The sequence below is a fragment of the Pan troglodytes genome, chromosome 20 (assembly GCF_028858775.2).
Source record: "Pan troglodytes isolate AG18354 chromosome 20, NHGRI_mPanTro3-v2.0_pri, whole genome shotgun sequence".
NCBI classification, from domain to species: domain Eukaryota; kingdom Metazoa; phylum Chordata; class Mammalia; order Primates; family Hominidae; genus Pan; species Pan troglodytes.
The window spans coordinates 48,411,050-48,434,566 of NC_072418.2; the positions used below are offsets into that span (position 1 = coordinate 48,411,050).

At 52.8% G+C, this 23,517-nt stretch overlaps 2 protein-coding genes across 3 annotated transcripts in view; one reads left to right on the forward strand and one right to left on the reverse strand.

The window, feature by feature from the left end:
* The window catches only part of ERCC1 (ERCC excision repair 1, endonuclease non-catalytic subunit), a 69,371-nt gene that overhangs the window by 43,815 nt on the left and 2,039 nt on the right, over positions 1-23,517 (reverse strand). The gene's annotated exons all lie outside the window — the stretch shown is intronic.
* FOSB (FosB proto-oncogene, AP-1 transcription factor subunit) lies at positions 14,399-21,852 on the forward strand. 2 transcript variants are annotated; one of them, XM_054672892.2, is made up of 5 exons: positions 14,429-15,356; positions 17,273-17,593; positions 17,838-17,945; positions 19,223-19,378; positions 19,519-21,852. In XM_054672892.2, the coding sequence occupies exons 1-5, from the start codon at positions 15,231-15,233 to the stop codon at positions 19,519-19,521; spliced, it is 714 nt and encodes a 237-aa protein (XP_054528867.1). In that variant the 5' UTR covers positions 14,429-15,230; the 3' UTR covers positions 19,522-21,852. The 2 variants fall into 2 exon arrangements, with proteins under 2 accessions (XP_016791702.1, XP_054528867.1); XM_016936213.4 differs by having other exon boundaries at positions 14,399-15,356; positions 19,223-21,852.

Sequence of the window (23,517 nt, forward strand, 5' to 3'; positions counted from 1 at the left end):
GCCTCCCGAATTCTCCTGCCTCAGCCTCCCAAGTAGCTGGGATTACAAGTGCCTGCACCATGCCCAGCTAATTTTTGTGTATTTTTAGCAGAGACGAGGTTTCACCATGTTGGCCAGGCTGATCTCAAACTCCTGACCTCAAGTGATCCACCTGCCTCAGCCTCTCAAAGTGCTGGGATTACAGGCGTGAGCCACCGCGTCCGGCCGAACTGTGTGGCCTTCCTCGTACTAGCATTAGGATCTCTATGCACTCGGTTTCCTCATCTGTCAAATAGGGAGAATAATAGACCCAGTTTATGGGACTGTTGTGGGAGAGTAAATGAGTTCATATGGAAAGCATTTAGAAAATGCCTGGCAGAAAACAAACATTTACAAAATACCTGTTTTGATTGTTGTCAGTATTATTACTTCCTCTGTGTGTATCCTTGGATGTGCATGTGCGTGTCTAGAATCTGGGTTGCAGATACAGGCTTTAGCTCTGTAGTCCTGTGTTACTGGGTACCCAAATGCCCTGAGTCTCACTTTCCTTCCTATACCATGGGCATGTTCCAGACCTTCTCCAGGGCCAGTTGGGACTCAATGAAGCTGCATCTGGAACACCCCAATGGCTACAAGGCCCAGCCGTGGTCTGGTTTCAGGAAAGGTAAATGAAGGGTGAAGTTGGGACGGGATGGAATTGAGGTTCAAATCACTCCATGGGACTGGGAAAGTGGGAAGTGAAAGAGGGATGAAAGAGCGCATTTGAAGCAGGCAGACTGAGGGTCAGACTCCAGAAAGGACTTCCTCCTAGGACTATTTTGGGGCTGGGAACTATAAGAAATGAACTGTTTTGCTGGGCCTGGTGGCCTACACCTGTAATCCCAGCACTTTGGGAGGCCGAGGCAGGCAGATCGCAAGGTCAAGAGATCAAGATCATCCTGGTCAACCTGGTGAAACCCCATCTCTACTAAAAATACAAAAATTAGGTGGGTGTGGTGGCGCATGCCTGTAGTCCCAGATACTCAGGAGGCAGAGGCAGGAGAATCACTTGAACTCGGGAGGCGGGGGTTGCAGTGAGCCGAAATTGCGCCACTGCACTCCAGCCTGGTGACAGAGCAAGACTCCCTCTCAAAAAAAAAAAAAAGAAAGAAAAACATGAGCTGTTTGGAGAGCTGCCTGGAGGAAGAGAAACCAGCCTGAGTTTCACAGGCTAGTGGAATTTGGAGGGGGGCAATAATAGCAATAACAATAGGCCAGGCACGGTAGCTCACACCTGTAATCCCAGCACTTTGGGAGGCCGAGAAGGGTGGATCACCTGAGGTCTGGAGTTCGAGACCAGCCTGGCCAGCATGGCAAAACCCTGTCTTTACTAAAAATACAAAAAAAATTAACCAGCCTTGGTGGTGTGTGCCTGTAATTCCAGCTACTCGGGAGGTTGAGGCAGGAGAATAACTTGAACCCGGGAGGTATAGGTTGCAGTGAACCGAGATCATGCCACTGCACCCCAGCCTGGGCGACAGAGTGAGACTTTGTGTCAAAAACAATAATAATAATAATAATAATAATAATGCACTAGGTGCAGATACTGATAAGGGCTTTGTGAGGAATTTTCTTTCTTTCTTTTTTCTTTCTTTTTTGAGACAGAGTCTCACTCTCTTTCCTGGCTGGAGTGCAGTGGCACGATCTCGGCTCACTGCAACCTCCGCCTCCCGGGTTCAAGCGATTCTCCTGCCTCAGGCTCCCAAGTGGCTGGGATAACAGGTGCCCACCACTACACCCAGCTAATTTTTTTTTTTTTAGATAGGGTCTGGCTCTGGCTCTGTCACACAGGCTGGAGCACAGTGGCATGATGACAGCCCACTGCAGCCTTGACCTCCTGGGCTTAAGTGATCCTCTTGCCTCAGCCTCCTGAGTAGCTGGGGCTACAGGCTTATTTTTTTGTAGAGATGGGGTCTCACTCTGTTGCCCAGGCTGGTCTCAAACTTCTGGGCTCAAGCAATCCTCCTGCCTTGGCTTCCCAAAGTGCTGGGTTTACAGGAGTGAGCCACCATGTCCGGCCATTTGAGGAAATTTTTATTTTTGTCTGTCTTGTTTCCTGCTCTGTCCCCAGCACCTAGAGTGTGTGACTGCAGTGTGTGTGTGTGTGTGTGTGTGTGTGTGTAGGTGTGCTGATTAAATATTTGAATGGCTGATTGAATGAACGAATGAATGTCATCCTACAACCACTTGTGAGTCCTGGTCTTAGGGGAAGGCTGGGCTGGGGCCCTGGCCTCTGGGATCCCTCTTGTGCCAGTCCCCCAGCCCTGCTGTTCCCACAGCTCTGTGCTGAAGAGGGCGTGGAGGGGGCCAGGGAAGGGAGTGTCAGGCAGCCAGCCGGCTGCCTGCCCTGGATAGCAGCCCAGAGTGTCTGCAGGAGGGAGAGGGTAGTTCAGGAGCCTGAGTCACCCCGGGAGAAACCCCAGCCACATACCTGGCCGCTGACATCACCCGGCCAGGGCACCCCCGGCAGCCTAGACAAGCCGACTGAATCACAGGCGGAATTCAGCCACCCCGGGCACGTGGCCTGCTGTGACCCCCCGCAACACCCCCGAGTGGCCGTCTGGCTGCGGGGGTTGGGCCGGGCACACAGGGGTCAGTGAGGGGGCATGGGGCCTGAGTCAGGGACAGGGTGGCTACAGCCAGAGACCACCCAGCCGCAGGCGTCCATGTGGGGCAGGAAGGAGAAAGTTTGGGAAGGAGAGCCTGTGGGGAGGCCCTGGCGGGTGAGGAGGAAGCACGTGTGGGTGTGACGGGGAGGCTGCGGCTTGTGGGCAGCGGCTGGGCGACCCACAGGGGTGGGATGGGGTCTGAGTGTTTGCGCAGAGAATCACCAAATCGTAAGAGACTTGGTCGTAAGAGTCAGTCAGGAGGACAATGGAATCACCAATGTGCTTACACACGCAAAGGCACACACGCACACTCAACACCCGGCCTGGGGAGGCCCTGACTCCACCCACCCCAGGCCAGCGGGGCCTCACTACCCATAAGCCTGCAAGTTCCCTAAGGGACTGAGGCCTAAGGGACAGTTTCCTCATCTGTTGAGTGGGGGTATTAACAATCATTATTAGGCCAGGCACAGTGACTCATGAGGCAGAGGTAGGCGGATCCCTTGGAGGCCAGAAGTTCAAGACCAGCCTGGACATCATAGCAAGACCCCTTCTCTACAAAGAAAAAATTTAAAAATTAGCTGGATGTGGTGGTGTGCACCTGTAGTCCCAGGTACTCAGGAGGCTGTGGCGGGTGGATTGCTGGAGTGTTGGAGTTTTAGACTGCAGTGAGCTATTGATTGCACCACTGTACTCCAGCCTAGACAACAGAACAAGATCCTATAGCAAAAAAAAAAAAAAAAAATCACTATTATTGTAATAGCTATGCTTACGGGGAACATACTTTCTGCCAGGTGCTGTTCTAGGCATTCTACATTTTTTTTTTTAAATAATGGAGATGACATCTCACTATGTTTCCCAGGCTGGTCTTGAACTCCTGAGCTCAGGCTATCCTCTCGCTTTTTTGGTGGCACGCCTGTAATCCCGACATTTTGGGAGGCCAAGGTGGGTGGATCGCCGGAGCCCAAGAGTTTGAGACCAGCCTGGGAAACATAGTGAGATGCCATCTCTACCAAAAAATCAAAAAATTAGCTAAGCATGGTGGCTCATGCCTGTAGTCCCAGCTACTCAGGATGCTGAGGTGGGAGGATCACTTGAGCCTGGGAGATGGAAGTTGCAGTAAGCTGAGATTGTGCCACTGCACTCCAGCCTGGGTGACAGAATAAGACCTTGTCTCAAAAAAAAAAAAAAAAAAAAGAAGAAGAAGAAAAAAGAGAGTCAACTGCATCTGTATTTGTGGCACTTGGTACATACACGGTAAGCTTTCTCAAGTGACTCTGTTATGATTCTTAGTACTAAGCATATTATTTTCTCTTTTTTTGTTTCTTTCTTTCTTTTTTTTTTTTTTTTTTCAGTGATGGAGTCTCACTCTGTTGCCCAGGCTGGAGTGCAGTGGTGCAATCTCGGCCCACTGCAACCTCCGCCTCCCAGGTTCAAGCGATTCTCCTGTCTCAGCCTCCCAAGTAGTAGGGATTACAGGACCCTACCACCATGCCCAGCTAATTTTTGTATTTTTAGAAGAGACGGGGTTTCACCATGTTGGTCAGGCTGGTCTCGAACTCCAGACCTTAGGTGATCCACCCACCTTGGCCTCCCACAGTGTTGGGATTACAGGCGTGAGCCACCGTGCCTGGCCAAATACACATTATTTTTATCCCTAAGTCCAACTAGGAAGGCCTCCAAAACAGTCACCCTCACTGCCTTGGTCCAGTTCTACTTCTTACCTCCCTGCAGTCTTTCCTGCTGCCTCTTCTTTGGTTATATATGTCTGTAGTAGGGAGAGAGTGCTTCAGGGACTCCCTCCTCATTCATAACTCTTCAGAACTCAATCATGATTATCTAGATCCACCTCCACCAGGAAGTCCTCCTGGCTTACTCCAGCCTCACTAAGCACTCTCACCACCCAATGCCTGGAGTGGTTGTAGTCAGTGAGTGATACATTGCACAGTGTGTGCCCCCTGGATTGGGGGTGGGTGAGAGACAGCCCCCACAGTGAGTGGCACCCCTGGCCAGGGCCTGGGACAAGTCTGTATCCAAGGGTGGCTCTCTGCTTAGGTCTGTGTTTGTACCTGGGTGTGTCTGTGTCTGCCCTACTCTGTGCATACTCATATATGTGAACCCGTGTGTGTGTGTGTAGTTGTGAGTGTGTGTGGAAGAGGCTGCGTGGCAGTGGAAGCTAGGTGTGTGATTCCGTGTATCTGTGTGCCTAGAGTGCCTTGTTCTATAGATTTGGATACCACTCCAAGCAAGTCAGTGGGTCTTTTTGTTTTTTGTTTTTTGAGATGGAATCTCACTCTGTTGCCCAGGCTGGAGTGCAGTGGCATGATCTTGGCTCACTGCAACCTCTACCTCCTGGGTTCAAGTGATTCTCCTGCCTCGGCCCCCCGAGTAGCTGGGATTACAGGTGCCCACCAATACACTCAGCTAATTTGTTGTATTTTTAGTAAAGATGGGGTTTCACCATGTTGACCAGGCTGGTCTCAAACTCCTGACCTCATGATTCTCCTGCCTCGGCCTCCCAAAGTGCTGGGATTACAGGCATGAGCCACCGCGCCCGGCCAAGTCAGTGGGTCTTTAGGAGCTCTTTCGTACCGGTGTGACTGTGAGTGAACCTTCGCACACATGTCTGTACGGATATCTAAGAAATTCTTCAAGTAGGCCGGGCACAGTGGTTCAGGCCTGTAGCTTTAGCACTTTGGGAGGCCCAGGTGAGTGGATCGCTTGAGCTCAGGAGTTCGAGAACAGCCTGGGCAACATAGTGAGACTTTGTACCTATAAAAAATATGAAAATTAGCCAGGCATGACAGTGGGCACCTGTAGTCCCAGCTACTACTTGGGGGGCTGAGGCAGGAGGATCCCTTGAGCCTGGGAGGTGGAGGCTGCAGTGAGCTGAGATCAAGCCACTGCACTCCAGCCTGGGCGACAGAGGGAGACCCTGTCTCAAAAAAAAAAAAAAAAAAAAGAAAAGAAAAAAAGAAGACATTCTTCAAGTCCACAGCTCTGAGGGTATCACTGTGAGAGCAGGGGTCCTAGCTCTACCCATTTGTGTGTGTGTGGAGATGTGTAAGTCTATGTAGACAAAGGTGTGTGTCATTTACTGTGTTTGGGGTGTGAACACCTATGTGATGTGTTTGCACAACTGCACGTGTTTTGTTCTGTGTGTGTGATCGTGTGTTCAAATAGTCATCTTGTCGCCGGGCATGGTCACTCATGCCTATAATCCCAGCACTTTGGGAGGCCTAGGCAGGAGGACCATTGAGCCCAGGAGGTCCAGACTGCAGTGAGCCGAGATTGCGCCACTGCACTCCAGCCTAGGCGACAGCAAGACCTTGTCTCAAAACAAAAGCAAAAACAAAAATAAACAAATAGTCATCAGGTGCCTGCACAGACAAAGGTGAAAGGTGTCTGCCTGTTGAGATCTGTGGATAGGGTGTATACGTGGACATCTCAGCCTGTCTACGTGTGTATCTGTCTCTGTCCTCACGGCAAAAGAGAGGTTGGCCGGGTGTGTGGTGGCTCACGCCTGTAATCCCAGCACTTTGGGAGGCTGAGGCGGGCGGATCACCTGAGGTGAGGAGTTCAAAACCAGCCTGGCCAACATGGCGAAACTCTATCTCTTCTAAAAATACAAACAAATTAACCGGGCGTGGTGGCACACGCTTGTAATCCCAGCTACTCAGGGAGGCTGAGGCATGAGAATTGCTTGACCCCGGGAGGTGGAGGTTGCAGTGAGCCAAGATTGCGCCACTAGACTCCAGCCTGGGCAACAGAACAAGACTCCGTCTCAAAAAAAAAAAAAAAAAAGAGGCTCAGATATGTTTCTGTCTGAGAGTCTGTCAGAGTTTAGGAATTAGTAAATGAATGAATGGTGAAGATCCATTTACTCAACAAATATTTATTTATTTATTTATTTATTGAGACAGAGTCTCGCTCTGTCACCCGGGATAGAGTGCAGTGGCGCAATCTCAGCTCACTGAAGCCTCTGCCTCCTGGGTTTAAGAGAGTCTTGTGCCTCAGCCACCAAGTAGCTGGGATTACAGGTGTGTGCCACTGCGCCCAGCTAATTTTTGTATATTTAGTAGAGATGGGGTTTCACCATGTTGCCCAGGCTGGTCTCGAACTCCTGGCCTGAAGTGATCTGCTCACCTCAGTCTCCCAATATGCTGGGATTACAGGCATGAGCCACCAGCCCTGCCTCATTTATTCTTATATTATATTATATTGTTTTTATTTTAAACTTTTTTGTAGTGACAGGGTCTTACTATGTTGACTGGGCTGGCCTCAAACTTCTGGCCTCAAGTGATTGAGGCCTCAAGCCTCCCAAAGTGCTGGGATTACAGGCATGAGCCACTGTGCCTGGCTTGAACAAATATTTAATAACCACCTATTGGGTACCAAGTACTATGCTGGGGACAAGGCAGTGACCGGGATGGTTTTGGCCGAGCTTTCACCCAGCTCACAACCCATTGAGGGAGACAAACCTATCCCCAGACAATGATGAGCCCAGATTGGCAGAGTTGGAGGGAGGGACCCCAGGAGAGGGGGCCTTGACTCAGCCTGGAGATCAGGGAGGGCTTCCTGGAGGAGAGGTTATGGGAGTTAAGACCTGGAGGAAAAGACTATGAGCCACAGGAAGCAAAGGGAAGAGTGACCCAGGCAGAGGGAAAAGCACCTGCAAAGGCCTGAAGTCCAGGGAGAGAGGCCAGGCATCTGGAACACAAAGGGGAGAGGAGAGACGAGACTAGGGCACCCTCGGAGCAGGTCGTGCAGGGCCTCAGGAGCCATGGGGAGGAGTATAATGCAGGATGCAGGGATACTGGGAGGGCCAAGCTAACAGTGTCCAATCTGGGTTACTCTGCTTCCCTGAAACTCCAGGGACATCTCCTCCAGGAAGCCCTAGGGATTGCTCAGTGTGGAGCGGCTCAGCCACCCAGTCACACTCACTATTCAATGCTGAGCACCGAGGAGGCAGCCCTTACTAAATCAGCCTGGATTTGCCCTCCCAGAGGTCACAGTCACAACAGTCAAACACACACCCGCACACGCACACTCATGAACATGCCCCTCCCCTCCTCTGGAGCCTCAGAAACCCACAGACCTTGTTCCTCCCAGGGGGTGTCCTTGGAGCCAAAGCTTCTGCACTACCAGGGGGCTTGTTGGAAATGCAAAAGATGGCCGGGCACAGTGGCTCACACCTGTAATCCCAGCAGTTTGGGAAGCTGAGGCAGGCAGATCATTTGAGGTCAGGAGTTCATTTGAGGATGGGAGTTCAAGACCAGCTTGGCCAACATAGCGAAACTCTGTCTCTACTAAAAATACAAAAAAATTAGCCGGGCGTGGTAGCACACGCCTGTAATCCCAGCTACTTGGGAGGCTGAGGCAGGAGAATCTTTTGAACCCGAGAGGTGAAGGCTGCAGTGAGCCAAGATGGCACCACTACACTCCAGCCTGGGTGACAGAGTGAGACTCCGTCTTAAAAAAATAATAATAAAATAGGCTGGGCGCGGTGGCTCACGCCTGTAATCCCAGCACTTTGGGAGGCCAAGGTGGGTGGATCACCTGAGGTCAAGAGTTTGAGACCAGCCTGGCCAACGTGGTGAAACCCCATCTCTACTTAAAAAAATACAAAAATTAGGCCGGGCGTGGTGGCTCATGCCTGTAATCCCAGCACTTTGGGAGGCCGAGGCAGGTGGATCACCTGAGGTCAGGAGTTTGAGACCAGCCTGACCAAAATAGTGAAACCCCGTCTCTACTAAAAATACAAAAAAATTTAGCTGGGCATAGTGGCTAACGCCTGTAATCCCAGCTACAGGCTGAGGCAGGAAAATTGCTTGAACCCGGGGGTGCGGAGGTTGCAGTGAGCCAAGATGGCGCCATTGCACTCCAGCCTGGGCAACAACAGTGAAACTCCGTCTCAAAAAAAAAAATACAAAAATTAGCCAGGCATGGTGGCACACACCTGTAATCCCAGCTACTCGGGAGGCTGAGGCAGGAGAATCACTTGAACCCAGGAGGCAGAGGTTGCAGTGAGCTGAGATCGTGCCACTGCACTCCAGCCTGTGTAACAAGAGTGAAATTCCGTTTCAAAATAAAATAAAATAATAAAAATAAAAAGATGACCACAGCAGATCTGCTGGCTCTCCAGGCAATTAGTGATCACCACGAATTGAGAAGCACTGCTCTCAGGCTTAACCCCCCTGTACCTCAGTTTCCTTTTCTGTACAAGGAGATCAAAACAGAATCCATGTAGAGGACTGACATGGAGTGAGGCTTAACTGAGATAATGAGTGTGAAAGTGCTAAGCACAGCTTCCTAAGTGCTTGTTTTCAGCAGCTCCTCTTCCTCCTTTCTATTTTTTTATTTTTATTTTTTTCTGGGGGGGAACAGGGTCTCGCTCTGTTGCCCAGGCTGGAGTATAGTGGCAGAGTCATAGCTCACTGCAACCTCAATCTCTCAGGGCTCAAGTGATGCCCGTGCCTCAGCCTCCTGAGTGGCTGGGACTACAGGTGTGTGCCACCATGCCCAGCTAATTTTTAAATTTCTTGTAGAGGTTGGGGGGGGTCTCACTATGTTGCCCAGGCTGGTCTTGTACTCCTGGCCTCCGGCGATCCTCTTACCTAGGCTTCCCAAAGTGCTGGGATTACAGGCGTGAGCCACCGCGCCCAGCCCTCCTCCTCTGTATTATTACATTTCAGAGCTGGAAAGGAATTTCGAAGACCGCCATCACTCAACCTTCTTGCTCTACAGATGGGGGAACTGAGGAACAGAGGAGCAGAGGTTTGGCCAGAGGAAGGTGGGAAGGACGTGGTGTGGCTGGCCTTCACAGACTCTGCCGGGGGGCTGTTTACAGGATACTCTGAGGAAAGCCAGGATGAGCACTGATACCCACCTCCACCCTGTGGGAGGCAGAAGGCTAAGGCTCCCCCAGCCGTCTCCCCCAAGCAGAGCTGAGCCCTTGGGAGCCAGGGCAGAGGTCCAACCCTCTCCCCCATGCTCAGGTCCTCCTCCTCCTGGAAGCTCTCCTTCCAAGAGGAGCCTCTTATTTTATTTATTATTATTATTATTTTTGAGACAAGGTCTCACTTTGTCACCCAGGCTGGAAGTGCAGTGGCATGATCATGGCTCACTGCAGCCTCGCCCTCCCCAAGCTCAAGTGATCCTCTCACCTCAGCCTCCCAAATAGCTGAGACTACAGGCACACGCCACCACCCCTGGCTAGTTTTTGTATTTTTAGTAGAGATGGGGTCTTGCCATTGTTGTCCAGGCTGGTCTTGAACTCCCGGGCTCAAGTGATCTGCCCACCTTGGCCTCCCAAAGTGCTGGGATTACAGGCATGAGACACTGAGCCTGGCAAGGAATGAGCCTTATGGAGAAGAACTTGATTTACCCACTCCATGCTCTGCGGGCAGGTGTGTCATGTCTGTGAGTGCGGGTGTGTGTGTGTGTGTGTGTGTGTGTGTCTCCAGGGCCAATTTCTCCCTTAGGCCCAGGGGCACAGTGCCTAGAGCCCATGATAAATTGAACTGACCCACGGATATGGGTCAGGAGGGTATACATGTATAAAGTTCAGGAAGACTTTGTTTTAGTAACAAAACAAGCATGTACAATCTGTCAGGAGCCTTATGATATCTTCCCACCAGTCTCATGAGTGGGCACTACATCTTGTTCTCCTTTGTCAGGTAGGGAAACTGAGGCCCCAGATGTCCTAGCTCAAGTTCACCAAGCTACTTGGTGATAGAAGCAGAACATAAGCCCAGGCCACCTAGCTTCTGGGTCTGTGATGGTGTGAGGATAAATGCCCAGTGTGTTCGTGAACATGAGCATCCCTGTGTGAATAAATTGACATACATAAACCCATTTAATAAATTTCAAAGCCAGGTGCCGTGGCTTACTCCTGCAATCTCAGCGCTCTGGGAGGCTGAGGTGGGAGGATCGCTTGAAGCCAGGAGTTTGAGATCAGCCTGCAACAAAGTGAGACCCTGACTCTAAAAACATTTTTTTGAATAAAAAAATTAGGCTGGACACAGTGGCTCACGCCTGTAATCCCAGCACTTTGGGAGGCCGAGGTGGGTGGATCACTTGAGGTCAGGAGTTTGAGACCAGCCTGGTCAACAGGGTGAAACCCTTTCTCTACTAAAAATACAAAAATTAGCCAGGCGTGATGGCACATGCCTGTAATCCCACCTATTGGGGAGGCTGAGGCTGGAAAATTGCTTGAATCTGGGAGGCAGAGGTTGCAGTGAGCCAAGATCATGCCATTGCACTCCAGCCTGGGCGAAGAAACGAGACTCTGTCTCAAAAAAAAAAAAAAATTAGTCAAGCATGGTGGTACGCACCTGTAGTTGTTAGTTACTTGGGAGGCTGAAGCAGGAGGATTACTTGAGGCCAGGAGTTCGAGGTTACAGTGAACTATGATTGCATCACTGCACTCTAGCCTGGATGACAGAGCAAGATCCTATCTCAAAATAATAATAATAGTTCAAGGAACAGACTTTGAAGCCTGACACCCTGCATGGTGTTATTCCAGCTTTGCTACTTACTTGCTGTGTGACTCTGGGTGAATAACTTAACCTCTCTGGGCTTCTGTTTCCCTTCCTGTAAAATGATCATTTGTACCTCACAGGAGTGTTGTGAGAATTAAATAAGTTAATATAAGCTCTTGGGAAGAATTAGCTCTTGTTATGGTTGTGTGAAGAGCTTTACACGAGTCCCTCTGCAGGATGCATGGTTGTTGGTCTGTGTGTGTGTATATATATGTGTGTGTGTGTATGTGTGTATCTATGTGTATATGTGTATATGTGTGTGTTGCTCTCTTGATCTCTGAGTGTTGTGTGTGTGTCAATGTGTGAGATCATACATGCACCTTTAGTAAAGATCTAGGGGTCTCTGTGTGTTTTGGGGGTCTGTACCTGTCCTTGGCTGTACACCTGAACCCTACGTCTTCTTGTGTGTGTAGGGATGTGTGTCATGTGTGTTGATAACCATATGACAGTGTGTGTTTCCACATGCCAGTGTGTGTCTGTGAAGCTGTTTCTATGTGGCTGTGGGTGATTGCCCACGCGTGACCTGGTGAGCGGCTGTGTGGAAGTCTGTGTTGCCTGTGTCGGGTGTGGAGTCTCTGGCCAGCCAGGGTAGGTCTTTGCATGTTTCCTTTATTCCATGGAGGAGGAGATGAGGGGCTTGGATGAGATAGAAGAATGAGGGGTCACTCCCTGTCTGATGCTGGGGCCGAGTCACTGCCTACTAGTGGCTGCTGTGTCATCTCCCAGTCTCTGTCCCTCCCTCCTGGCTGGTGGCAGACAGAGGGGGCGTGGAGGAACAGGGCAGGGGGTGGGCTTGAGGCTGGACTTTTGTCTGGAAACTTGAACCTCCACCTATGCCCCCCACGTCCCTCTAGTCTTCCACATCTCCCTACACCCTCCCTACTATTGAGGCAGGGAATCAGGACTCCCTGAAAATTAAGAACCATCGCCTTGGTTCTGCCACAGGCTTGCTGTGTAGCCCGGAGACAGGCCCTGCCCCTCTCTCAACCTGTGAAATTCAATGTTTTAAAAGTGCTTCTTCCTCTGTGCCCAGGGCTGGGCCAGGCTGTGCACTGGGAGGGAAGTGCTGGGTTCTCTGAGGTTTGTGAAATAGCTGGTAGCACCCTTCCCAGTGGGTGCCTAAGAGTTGGGGGCTGTAGCATCTGAAATACCCAAGTCAGTGCAGGCATAGTGGCTCATGCCTGTAATCCCAGCACTTTGGGAGACCGAGGCAGGCGGATCACCTGAGGTTGGGAGTTCGAAACCAGCCTGGCCAACATGGTGAAACCCCCATCTCTATTAAAAATACAAAAGTTAGGCCGGGCACAGTGGCTTACGCCTGTAATCCCAGCATTTAAGAAGGCCAAGGCGGGAGGATCACCTGAGTTTGGGAGTTTGAGAGCAGCCTGACCGATATGGAGAAACTCTGTCTCTACTAAAAATACAAAAAAACTAGCCAGGCATGGTGGCACATGCCTGTAATCCCAGCTACTCGGGAGGCTGAGGCAGGAGAAGCACTTCAACCCGGGAGGCGGAGGTTGCGGTGAGCCGAGATCGTGCCATTGCACTCCAGCCTGGGCAACAAGAGCAAAACTCTGTCTCAAAAAACAAAACAGAACAAAACAAAAATTAGCCAGGTGTGGTGGCACACACCTGTAATCCCAGCTACTCGGGAGGCTGAGGCAGGAGAATCACTTGAACCCAGGAGATGTAGGCTGCAGTGAGCCGAGATTGTGCCACTGCCCTCCAGCCTGGGCAACAGAGTGAGACTCTGTCAAAAAAAAAAAAAAAAGTCAGATTCATGAACCCCATTTGCTAAGAAGATTTGCTCAGGTAGTCACCTGTACCCCTGTGAGCCAAGATTGCAACAGTACATGCTAAGAGCAGTAAGAAGGAGTTTGTAAAGCTTAGAAAGACCTGACAGGCCAGGCGCTGTGGCTCACGCCTGTAATCTCGACACTTCGGGAGGCCGAGGCAGGCGGATCACCAGGTCAGGAGTTCAAGACCATCCTGACCAATATGGTGAAACCCCGTCTGTACTAAACATATAAAAATTAGCTTGACGTGGTGGCCCGCGCCTATAGTCCAGCAACTCGAGAGGCTAAGGTGAGGCGGAGGTTGCAGTGAGCCGAGATCGCCACTGCACTCCAGCCTGGCGGCAGAGCAAGACTCTGTCTCAAAAAAAAAAAAAAAAAAAAAAAAAAGACCTGACAAGTGAAAACTACTAATATTGCCATTATCATTTTAAAAAACCCCAGACACAGGTTTTTCAGGGAGTTTCATCCAACCAGGCGGGTCTCAGAAATCAGAAAAGAAATGGAAAGGGTAGGAAATCTGGAGTTTGACAATTCTGAGTTTGAATTTCTTGTGATGGGATCTTGGGCAAGTCATTTAACCTCCCTGAGTATCATTTTTTTCTTTTATAAAATGAAGATTTTTCTCTCTTAACCTTCCAGAGCTGTTTTAAGGATTACAAATCTTCTACTGAAAGGCGTAGCACAGGAGCTGTGCTTGGCAAGTGCCAAATACAAGGCATTAATTATTATTATTAGAATTAATAATAATATCCCCTCCCTCTTACACATTCTTTGTCTCCGGGTGGATTAAAAGGTGGAAGGAGAGGCTACCAACACCATCAGAAGAGAGGCTTCGCTCTAAGTTTCATTTCCCATCTCCTCCAAATCCGCATCCCTCCCAAACGCCGGACCTGTAAGGCCAGCAGGGTCCAAGACACACATCCTTTGCCCAGCGGGGAAGATTAAAGCTAAAGCTCAGAGAGGGAAAACATTTCCTAAGCTCGCACAGCGAATCAGGACAGAAACCAGGACGAGCCTCGGAATCCCTCCATTACCTCCACTTTCACCTGAGCATCACAGCCCGCTCGGGACTCAGTTTCCCCACCTACGTGACCACACCACACTAATCAGGGTCTCCTTTTGGAGATCTGCTCTTCTTCTCGAATGGGGGCGCTGCACCATCGGTAGAACAGGGTGGGTGGGGGCGCCAGAGGTGAAGGGGACCTGCAGGCTGGGGTCTTCCCCGCCCGGGTCAGCGGGGGCCCTGCGGGGCTAGTCTAAGCGCCTATTATTACCAGCCCCCGGGGCGGCGTTGCACTGCGCAGGCGCGGGCGGGGCGCGGGCGCGCGCGCGAGCGAGCGAGGGATTCCCTCTGACGTCATTGCTAGGATACCAAACAAACACTCCGCCGCGCCGGCCGAGCTCCTTATATGGCTAATTGCGTCACAGGAACTCCGGGAAGGCGGGGCCGGGATCCCCTCCCGCCGAGTGGCCCGGAACGCAATCCCCGAGACCCCCAGGGCCCCGAGGGTCATGCAAGTGACCAGATCGAGTCTAGAACAGACCTCTTGCTGGACAGTGCGGGACTCGATTTGGCGGGGCCGGAGATTTGGGGAAGTTTGTCCAGCAAGGGGCGGGTGACGTAAGCAGGGGGGCGGGTCCCGGGCATATAAATACAGGCTGGCGGGTCTGTGCTTCATTCATAAGACTCAGAGCTACGGCCACGGCAGGGACACGCGGAACCAAGACTTGGAAACTTGATTATTGTGGTTCTTCTTGGGGGTTATGAAATTTCGTTAATCTTTTTTTTTCCGGGGAGAAAGTTTTTGGAAAGATTCTTCTAGATATTTCTTCATTTTCTTTTGGAGGACCGACTTACTTTTTTCGTCTTCTTTATTACTCCCCTCCCCCCGTGGGACCCGCCGGACGCGTGGAGGAGACCGTAGCTGAAGCTGATTCTGTACAGCGGGACAGCGCTTTCTGCCCCTGGGGAAGCAACCCCTCCCTCGCCCCTGGGTCCTACGGAGCCTGCACTTTCAAGAGGTACAGCGGCATCCTGTGGGGGCCTGGGCACCGCAGGAAGACTGCACAGAAACTTTGCCATTGTTGGAACGGGACGTTGCTCCTTCCCCGAGCTTCCCCGGACAGCGTACTCTGAGGACTCGCTCAGCTCACCCGGGACTCCCACGGCTCACCCCGGACTTGCACCTTACTTCCCCAACCCGGCCATAGCCTTGGCTTCCCGGCGACCTCAGCGTGGTCACAGGGGCCCCCCTGTGCCCAGGGAAATGTTTCAGGCTTTCCCCGGAGACTACGACTCCGGCTCCCGGTGCAGCTCCTCACCCTCTGCCGAGTCTCAATATCTGTCTTCGGTGGACTCCTTCGGCAGTCCACCCACCGCCGCCGCCTCCCAGGTAAGTTTTTGATAGTAGGGGTGCTGCTTTGTAGGTTTTATTTTTTAAGTCAAGGGTGAAAAGAATAACCCCCAACCCCCACATAAAGGCGCATCAGAACCCTAGATCTGAGATGGAAAAGGCTCACAGCGCACTTTGCAAACTGCAAAGAGTCGGGAGATGTTTGCAATTGGTTGCGTGCGTGGAGCGCAAGGAGGGAACGCGGCAGGGAGGGTAGGCTTTGGGGCGGGGTGGGGGTGGGGTGGGTAATGCGCCGCTCAATGCAACGTGTATGCGGTAGTGGGGCTGAGAACTTTGAGCCGGCCCCGGGACTGCCCCCTGCTCGGGTCCCAGACCTGAAGCTAGCGCAGTTAGGCAGGTGGGGGAAATCCCGGGGAAGCTTCCAGTAGTCTCTTTTCCTTTCCTCCTCCTTCGGAGCGCCCACTTCGGTGCCGGGTCACCCTCCACCCATCGGGAAGAGGGGCCTCGAACCCTCAGCCGCGCTGCCTCCGCCTCCTGCGCGGAGACGTAACGGGGGACCCGTGCGTAACGGCTGACGCGCTGGAATCCTCCGTCTGACGCGGGGCACGCACGGCGCGCGGCGCCCCCTTCGTCCGCCCCGCCCCTGACGTCCCGGGAGCGTTCTATTTTGGAACGCCGGGGCCACGTTGCTAAGGGAGGGGGCAGTCCGGCGTTTCGATTGGCCGCCGGGGCGCACGCCTTGGCCAATCAGCTTTCCCTTCCTATTTGTAGGGTGCATTTTCCTTCCCCCCTCTCTGTCCCCGGAACCCGTGGTTCCTTGGCGGCTGGGTCTCTTTTCGGCGCCTCTAGAGGCAGAGGGAGGGGATCCCTGTCGTGACAAGAGCGGCTCTCTGCGACCCAATGGATCTGCGAGGCCCTTGCGGGGATCTGGTCCCTGGGCTCTCAGGAGCAGGGGGTGTCTGCTTGTGTGCCGGCGTTTCTTGGAGAGATACGGTGGCTGTCACCCTCTTCTCCAGGCACACACAGACACATTCCCACTCCCTCTGCTCCTCATGCCCGGTTCCTCCGGTGTGTCCCAAGACAGGACTAGAACCGCGAACCGAAGGGCAACCAGCCAGGTGGTCTCCAGGAGCTCCGCCCCCTCTGGGTTCCCAGGACTCTGATTGGTCGGCGAGCCAGCCCTTCCCTCACCACGCCCCCCGAGAGAGTAGTTAAGCCTTCAGAGCAGTTCCAGGAGTCCATTTACGGGAGGGGGGAGATGAGCGCTGCTGAGGCTTGGGGGCTCAGGTCCCGCACCATTCCCCCTCCGCGACAATCTGAGAGAGCTCCAGTGGTTACTTTTCTCTACCTGTCCGTTCACCCTAAACTGTCACTCGTCAGTCTCACTCTGAAAAGAGACAGTAACTTGAAACGTTGTTCTAAACTCCTAGGCCCGTCCCCCAAACACCCTTTTGACTGGGACCCCCGCCCCTGCATGGGACCTCGCGCAGAGGGGGGTGTGTGTGTGTGTGAGTGTAGAGGAAGGCTTGGCCTAAGGCCTCTCCTTCTCCCTCCCCTTGCCTCTGGGGTGGGGGTGGGGTGTTGTGGCTGTGTGTGTGGCTGTGGCTCCGTCCCGGGGGTTCTGTCACCCGGCTGTGTCCAGCCTCCTCTCCACCCCCCACACCTAAGAGTCACCAACCCGGGGTGTGATTCACCACCCGCTGGAACCGTGCAACCTTTCCCCGAGGAAGAAGGAGGAGGTAGAAGCCAGTTGAGCAGAAATCCTCTCATTAACCACTGCGTCACGGTGTAGTGGAAGGGTGGGTGTTGTGGCTTTTTCCCTGTGACACATACATCCACACTCGCTCACCCTGTGCTCACTCACGGGGTCGGTGTGTGTTATGTGTGTTGGGTGTGTGTGTGTCGGTGTCTTTGTTTGTGTGTCTACGCCTGTGTGTGTATGTGTCACCCCGTAGGAGTGCGCCGGTCTCGGGGAAATGCCCGGTTCCTTCGTGCCCACGGTCACCGCGATCACAACCAGCCAGGACCTCCAGTGGCTTGTGCAACCCACCCTCATCTCTTCCATGGCCCAGTCCCAGGGGCAGCCACTGGCCTCCCAGCCCCCGGTCGTCGACCCCTACGACATGCCGGGAACCAGCTACTCCACACCAGGCATGAGTGGCTACAGCAGTGGCGGAGCGAGTGGCAGTGGTGGGCCTTCCACCAGCGGAACTACCAGTGGGCCTGGGCCTGCCCGCCCAGCCCGAGCCCGGCCTAGGAGACCCCGAGAGGAGACGGTGAGTAAGGGACATCAGAACTTGGCCTGGGTAGGGGGAAGCAAGAGAGGCAGGAAGTTTCTTACGAATGGAGGGGGGCTCCACTAAGGCCTCAGTGTTACAGAAACCCCAAGATCCTTGCTACACGAGCGAGGACTGGAGGCTTGTTTTTTGGCTCTTGGGGGTTCTGAAAGAAGTAGAGGTTCGGGATGGGTGGAGGAGTGCTGTATCCCCAAATCTCATGGCCTCTATCTCCCTGACTCAGCTCACCCCAGAGGAAGAGGAGAAGCGAAGGGTGCGCCGGGAACGAAATAAACTAGCAGCAGCTAAATGCAGGAACCGGCGGAGGGAGCTGACCGACCGACTCCAGGCGGTGAGGACAGGCCCTGGGGTGGGAGAGGGGATGCTGAGGGGAGCTCTCTCCCCATTCTCTGCCCCCTCTCCACCTGTACCCTTATCCTGGGTTGAGAACTAGACGTTCCACACATGGAACTAGGTACTGCTGTGGCCAGACTGGGTAGCCCCGGTACCCAGGTCTGTGTGGTAGCACAAACACAGACCCCCATGGACTTAAGTCAACTCCTGGTCCCCCCCATTTCCTGACCCCACGGACTACTCTCCTAGTCTTCATTTCATCCCGAGGGGCCACATGGGGCCCTTGAGGAGAGGGGCGCTCCCATCATTTCTCCCATCTGGTCTTCAGCAAGTAACAACCCATTTTGCCTCAGTTTCTCCATCTCTGCAAACCCTCATCAAATCTCCTGGGCTCTTTCTACCCTTAACACTCTGGAAAGCCTGTGAAATGAAATTATTCCACCTCCTGCCCTAGCCACCCACAGCTCTCCTGGTGCTGGTGGCATCCCCCAAAACCCACTCCCTTCCTACGTCCTCCCTTGGTCTGAGAGTTCCCTGCTGTATGCCTGCAGGGTGAGCTGTTACTCCTTGAGGGAACAAGGGAATTGTCAACTTTCCTTCTCTACTTTATCTCTTCCCCGGGAGGTAGAGAGGCAGGGGTAATAGAAGGGAACACATTAAAAACACATAACAGTGGCTCATGCGTGTGATCCCAGCACTTTGAGAGGCCAAGGCAGGAGGATTGCTTGAGCCCAGGAGTTTGAGACCAGCCTGGGAAACATAGGGAGGACTTGTCTCTACCAAAAAAAAAAAAAAATTAGTTGGGCATGGTGGTGCACACCACTGTGGTCCCAGCTACTATGGAGGCTTTAGTGGGAGGATCGCTTGAGCCGAGGAGGTCCAGGCTGCAGTGAGCCATGATTGCACTATTGCACTCCAGCCTGGGGGACAGAGCGAGACTCTGTCTCAAAAGCAAAACAAAACCAACCACATAACGATTGTTCATTCATTCAACAAACCTCTGAGTGCCTCCTGCACACCAGAAACTTCCCCATAAACCTGGCCCCTTCTGTACCATCCTTTGGACAGATGGGGGAAACTGAGGCTCCTGGAAGGCAAGACCCTTGCCCCAACTCCCATGGCCACCAGGACTCCATCTCAGGAGGTGTTTTTTCTCAGCCCGGGGCTGCCTTCCAGCAGCAAGTCCAAGGGAGCCATGACCCGAGTTTCCCGGTCACTGACATGCTTTTTTCTCCTTCCTCTCTCTCTTCTGTGACCTGGCCTCCCTGGCCTCAGGAGACAGATCAGTTGGAGGAAGAAAAAGCAGAGCTGGAGTCGGAGATCGCCGAGCTCCAAAAGGAGAAGGAACGTCTGGAGTTTGTGCTGGTGGCCCACAAACCGGGCTGCAAGATCCCCTACGAAGAGGGGCCCGGGCCGGGCCCGCTGGCGGAGGTGAGAGATTTGCCGGGCTCAGCACCGGCTAAGGAAGATGGCTTCAGCTGGCTGCTGCCGCCCCCGCCACCACCGCCCCTGCCCTTCCAGACCAGCCAAGACGCACCCCCCAACCTGACGGCTTCTCTCTTTACACACAGTGAAGTTCAAGTCCTCGGCGACCCCTTCCCCGTTGTTAACCCTTCGTACACTTCTTCGTTTGTCCTCACCTGCCCGGAGGTCTCCGCGTTCGCCGGCGCCCAACGCACCAGCGGCAGTGACCAGCCTTCCGATCCCCTGAACTCGCCCTCCCTCCTCGCTCTGTGAACTCTTTAGACACACAAAACAAACAAACACATGGGGGAGAGAGACTTGGAAGAGGAGGAGGAGGAGGAGAAGGAGGAGAGAGAGGGGAAGAGACAAAGTGGGTGTGTGGCCTCCCTGGCTCCTCCGTCTGACCCTCTGCAGCCACTGCGCCACTGCCATCGGACAGGAGGATTCCTTGTGTTTTGTCCTGCCTCTTGTTTCTGTGCCCCGGCGAGGCCGGAGAGCTGGTGACTTTGGGGACAGGGGGTGGGAAGGGGATGGACACCCCCAGCTGACTGTTGGCTCTCTGACGTCAACCCAAGCTCTGGGGATGGGTGGGGAGGGGGGTGGGGTGACGCCCACCTTCGGGCAGTCCTGTGTGAGGATGAAGGGACGGGGGTGGGAGGTAGGCTGTGGGGTGGGCTGGAGTCCTCTCCAGAGAGGCTCAACAAGGAAAAATGCCACTCCCTACCCAATGTCTCCCACACCCACCCTTTTTTTGGGGTGCCTAGGTTGGTTTCCCCTGCACTTCCGACCTTAGCTTATCGATCCCACATTTCCATGGTGTGAGATCCTCTTTACTCTGGGCAGAAGTGAGCCCCCCCTTAAAGGGAATTCGATGCCCCCCCTAGAATAATCTCATCCCCCCACCCGACTTCTTTTGAAATGTGAACGTCCTTCCTTGACTGTCTAGCCACTCCCTCCCAGAAAAACTGGCTCTGATTGGAATTTCTGGCCTCCTAAGGCTCCCCACCCCGAAATCAGCCCCCAGCCTTGTTTCTGATGACAGTGTTATCCCAAGACCCTGCCCCCTGCCAGCCGACCCTCCTGGCCTTCCTCGTTGGGCCGCTCTGATTTCAGGCAGCAGGGGGTGCTGTGATGCCGTCCTGCTGGAGTGATTTATACTGTGAAATGAGTTGGCCAGATTGTGGGGTGCAGCTGGGTGGGGCAGCACACCTCTGGAGGGATAATGTCCCCACTCCCGAAAGCCTTTCCTCGGTCTCCCTTCCGTCCATCCCCCTTCTTCCTCCCCTCAACAGTGAGTTAGACTCAAGGGGGTGACAGAACCGAGAAGGGGGTGACAGTCCTCCATCCACGTGGCCTCTCTCTCTCTCCTCAGGACCCTCAGCCCTGGCCTTTTTCTTTAAGGTCCCCCGACCAATCCCCAGCCTAGGACGCCAACTTCTCCCACCCCTTGGCCCCTCACATCCTCTCTAGGAAGGGAGTGAGGGGCTGTGACATTTTTCCGGAGAAGATTTCAGAGCTGAGGCTTTGGTACCCCCAAACCCCCAATATTTTTGGACTGGCAGACTCAAGGGGCTGGAATCTCATGATTCCATGCCCGAGTCCGCCCAGCCCCGACCATGGTTTTGGCTCTCCCACCCCGCCGTTCCCTGCGCTTCATCTCATGAGGATTTCTTTATGAGGCAAATTTATATTTTTTAATATCGGGGGGTGGACCACGCCGCCCTCCATCCGTGCTGCATGAAAAACATTCCACGTGCCCCTTGTCGCGCGTCTCCCGTCCTGATCCCAGACCCATTCCTTAGCTATTTATCCCTTTCCTGGTTTCCCAAAGGCAATTATATCTATTATGTATAAGTAAATATATTATATATGGATGTGTGTGTGTGCGTGCGCGTGAGTGTGTGAGCGCTTCTGCAGCCTCGGCCTAGGTCACGTTGGCCCTCAAAGCGAGCCGTTGAATTGGAAACTGCTTCTAGAAACTCTGGCTCAGCCTGTCTCGGGCTGACCCTTTTCTTATCGTCTCGGCCCCTCTGATTGTTCCCGATGGTCTCTCTCCCTCTGTCTTTTCTCCTCCGCCTGTGTCCATCTGACCGTTTTCACTTGTCTGCTTTCTGACTGTCCCTGCCAATGCTCCAGCTGTCGTCTGACTCTGGGTTCGTTGGGGACATGAGATTTTATTTTTTGTGAGTGAGCCTGAGGGATCGTAGATTTTTACAATCTGTATCTTTGAGAATTCTGGGTGCGAGTGTGAGAGTGTGAGCAGGGCTTGCTCCTGCCAACCACAATTCAATGAATCCCCGAACCCCCTACCCCATGCTGTACTTGTGGTTCTCTTTTTGTATTTTGCACCTGACCCCGGGGGGCTGGGGCAGATTGGCGATGGGCCGTCCCCTCTCCCCTTGGTTCTGCACTGTTGCCAATAAAAAGCTCTTAAAAACGCATTCGCCAGGCTACAGTGTTTATTTCCTCCTAACACCCATTGCCTGGCTTCCTTTTAGTAAGAGAGGATGAGGTTAGATTGTCGAAGGACTACACACACAGAGAGATCATACACCCATGCACACACACACACACACACCTATGCAGGAACTCCTTCTAGTCAATGGGTCTACAGCGGGATAAAAGGAAGGCAGACAGTCAGGAGGACTTCCTGTACTCACAGGCAGTGCCTCCTACTAGAAAAAGTAAGGGGCCACAGCCGGGCGCAGTGGCTCGCGCCTGTAATCCCAGCATTTTGGGAGGCCAAGATGGGTGGATCACTTGAGGTCAGGAGTTTGAGACCAGCCTTGCCAAGATGGTGAAACCCTGTCTCTACAAAAAATACAAAAATTAGCCTGGTGTGGTCGAGCACACCTGTAATCCCAGGCTACTTGGGAGGTTGAGGCAGGAGAATCACTTTAACTTAGGAGGCAGAGGTTGCAGTGACACAAGATTGCACCACTGCACTCCAGCCTGGGTGACAGAGTGAAACTGTCAAAAAAAAGAAAAAAAAAAGTAAGGGGTCAGAAGGTTAGCCTGCAGGTGTGGGATCACAGAGGTCTCCTAGTGATGGAGCTTGTATGCTCTATGGGTTAAAAACAAACGCTAAGGAGATAAACTATACACAGAAGAAGCTTAATGGGCTTGCACTTGTAATCCCAGCTCTTTCGGAGGCCGAGGTAGGAGGCTAGGAGTTCGAGACCAGCCTGGGGCAACATAGTGAGACACCCCCCACCCCAACCCATCTCACTATGTTGAGAAAAAAAAAAAAAAGAGGACCTTGAGAAACTTGCACAGCAAACTACTAAAGACCACTCAGGCCAGGAATGAGGCGTCATCTTGGATTTTTTACAAACTACAACTACAAAAAACGATTATTTTACACTGAAGATGTGTTTCCTTTTGTTTTCCATATGACCACTATTGGGGCCAACCCAAGACTGACCGAAGCAAATATATGACCTTTTTTTTTTTTTTTTTTACACATAGAGTGGAGCCATCCCCATTGCAAAATCCTAGCCGTCTCTTATTTGCATAACCGCAAGTCCTCTGGGAATTGAGGTGAGGGTCCAGGGGTCGCTCAGATGCTTTGGTAAATCAATAAGCAAGGGAATTTGTCATGGTGGAATCCATTTATTAATTCACTCAAAAAAATGTGCTAAGCACCTACCCAACTGTGCTGGGAGTTGGGGGCACTATAGGGACTGAGCCTCAGGTCTTGCCCTCCTGGGGCTCACAGTCCATTGGGGGACACACACCATTGCCAGTCAGGGACAACCTAAAGTGGATTGGGTTTGGGAAGCCCATGGGGCTAGGGAAGCACAGCAGGGACACCTAGCTTGGACTGGGAGTTGGGAAAAACTTCCTGGCGGAGGGGACAGCTGAGCTGAGTCCTAGAGGAGGATAGAGAGTATAGAAAGAACTAGAAAAAGGCCGAGGCCAAGAAAATAGCACAGCCAAAGATCTGTTGGTGGGGAGAAGGCTTGATACGTTGAGAATGCTTAGAGGGTCGGGTGCGATGGCTCATGCCTGTAATCCCAGCACTTTGGGAGGCCGAGGTGGGTGGATCACCTGAGGTCAGGCATTTAAGACCAGTCTGGCCAACGTGGCGAAACCCCGTCTCTACC

Coding starts and splice junctions, on each gene's coding strand:
- FOSB (XM_016936213.4), top strand. CDS start 15,231: ATGTTTCAGGCTTTCCCCGGAGACTACGACTCCGGCTCCCGGTGCAGC. Junction 15,357..17,272: donor CCACCGCCGCCGCCTCCCAG/GTAAGTTTTTGA, acceptor GTCACCCCGTAG/GAGTGCGCCGGTCTCGGGGA. Junction 17,594..17,837: donor GGAGACCCCGAGAGGAGACG/GTGAGTAAGGGA, acceptor TCCCTGACTCAG/CTCACCCCAGAGGAAGAGGA.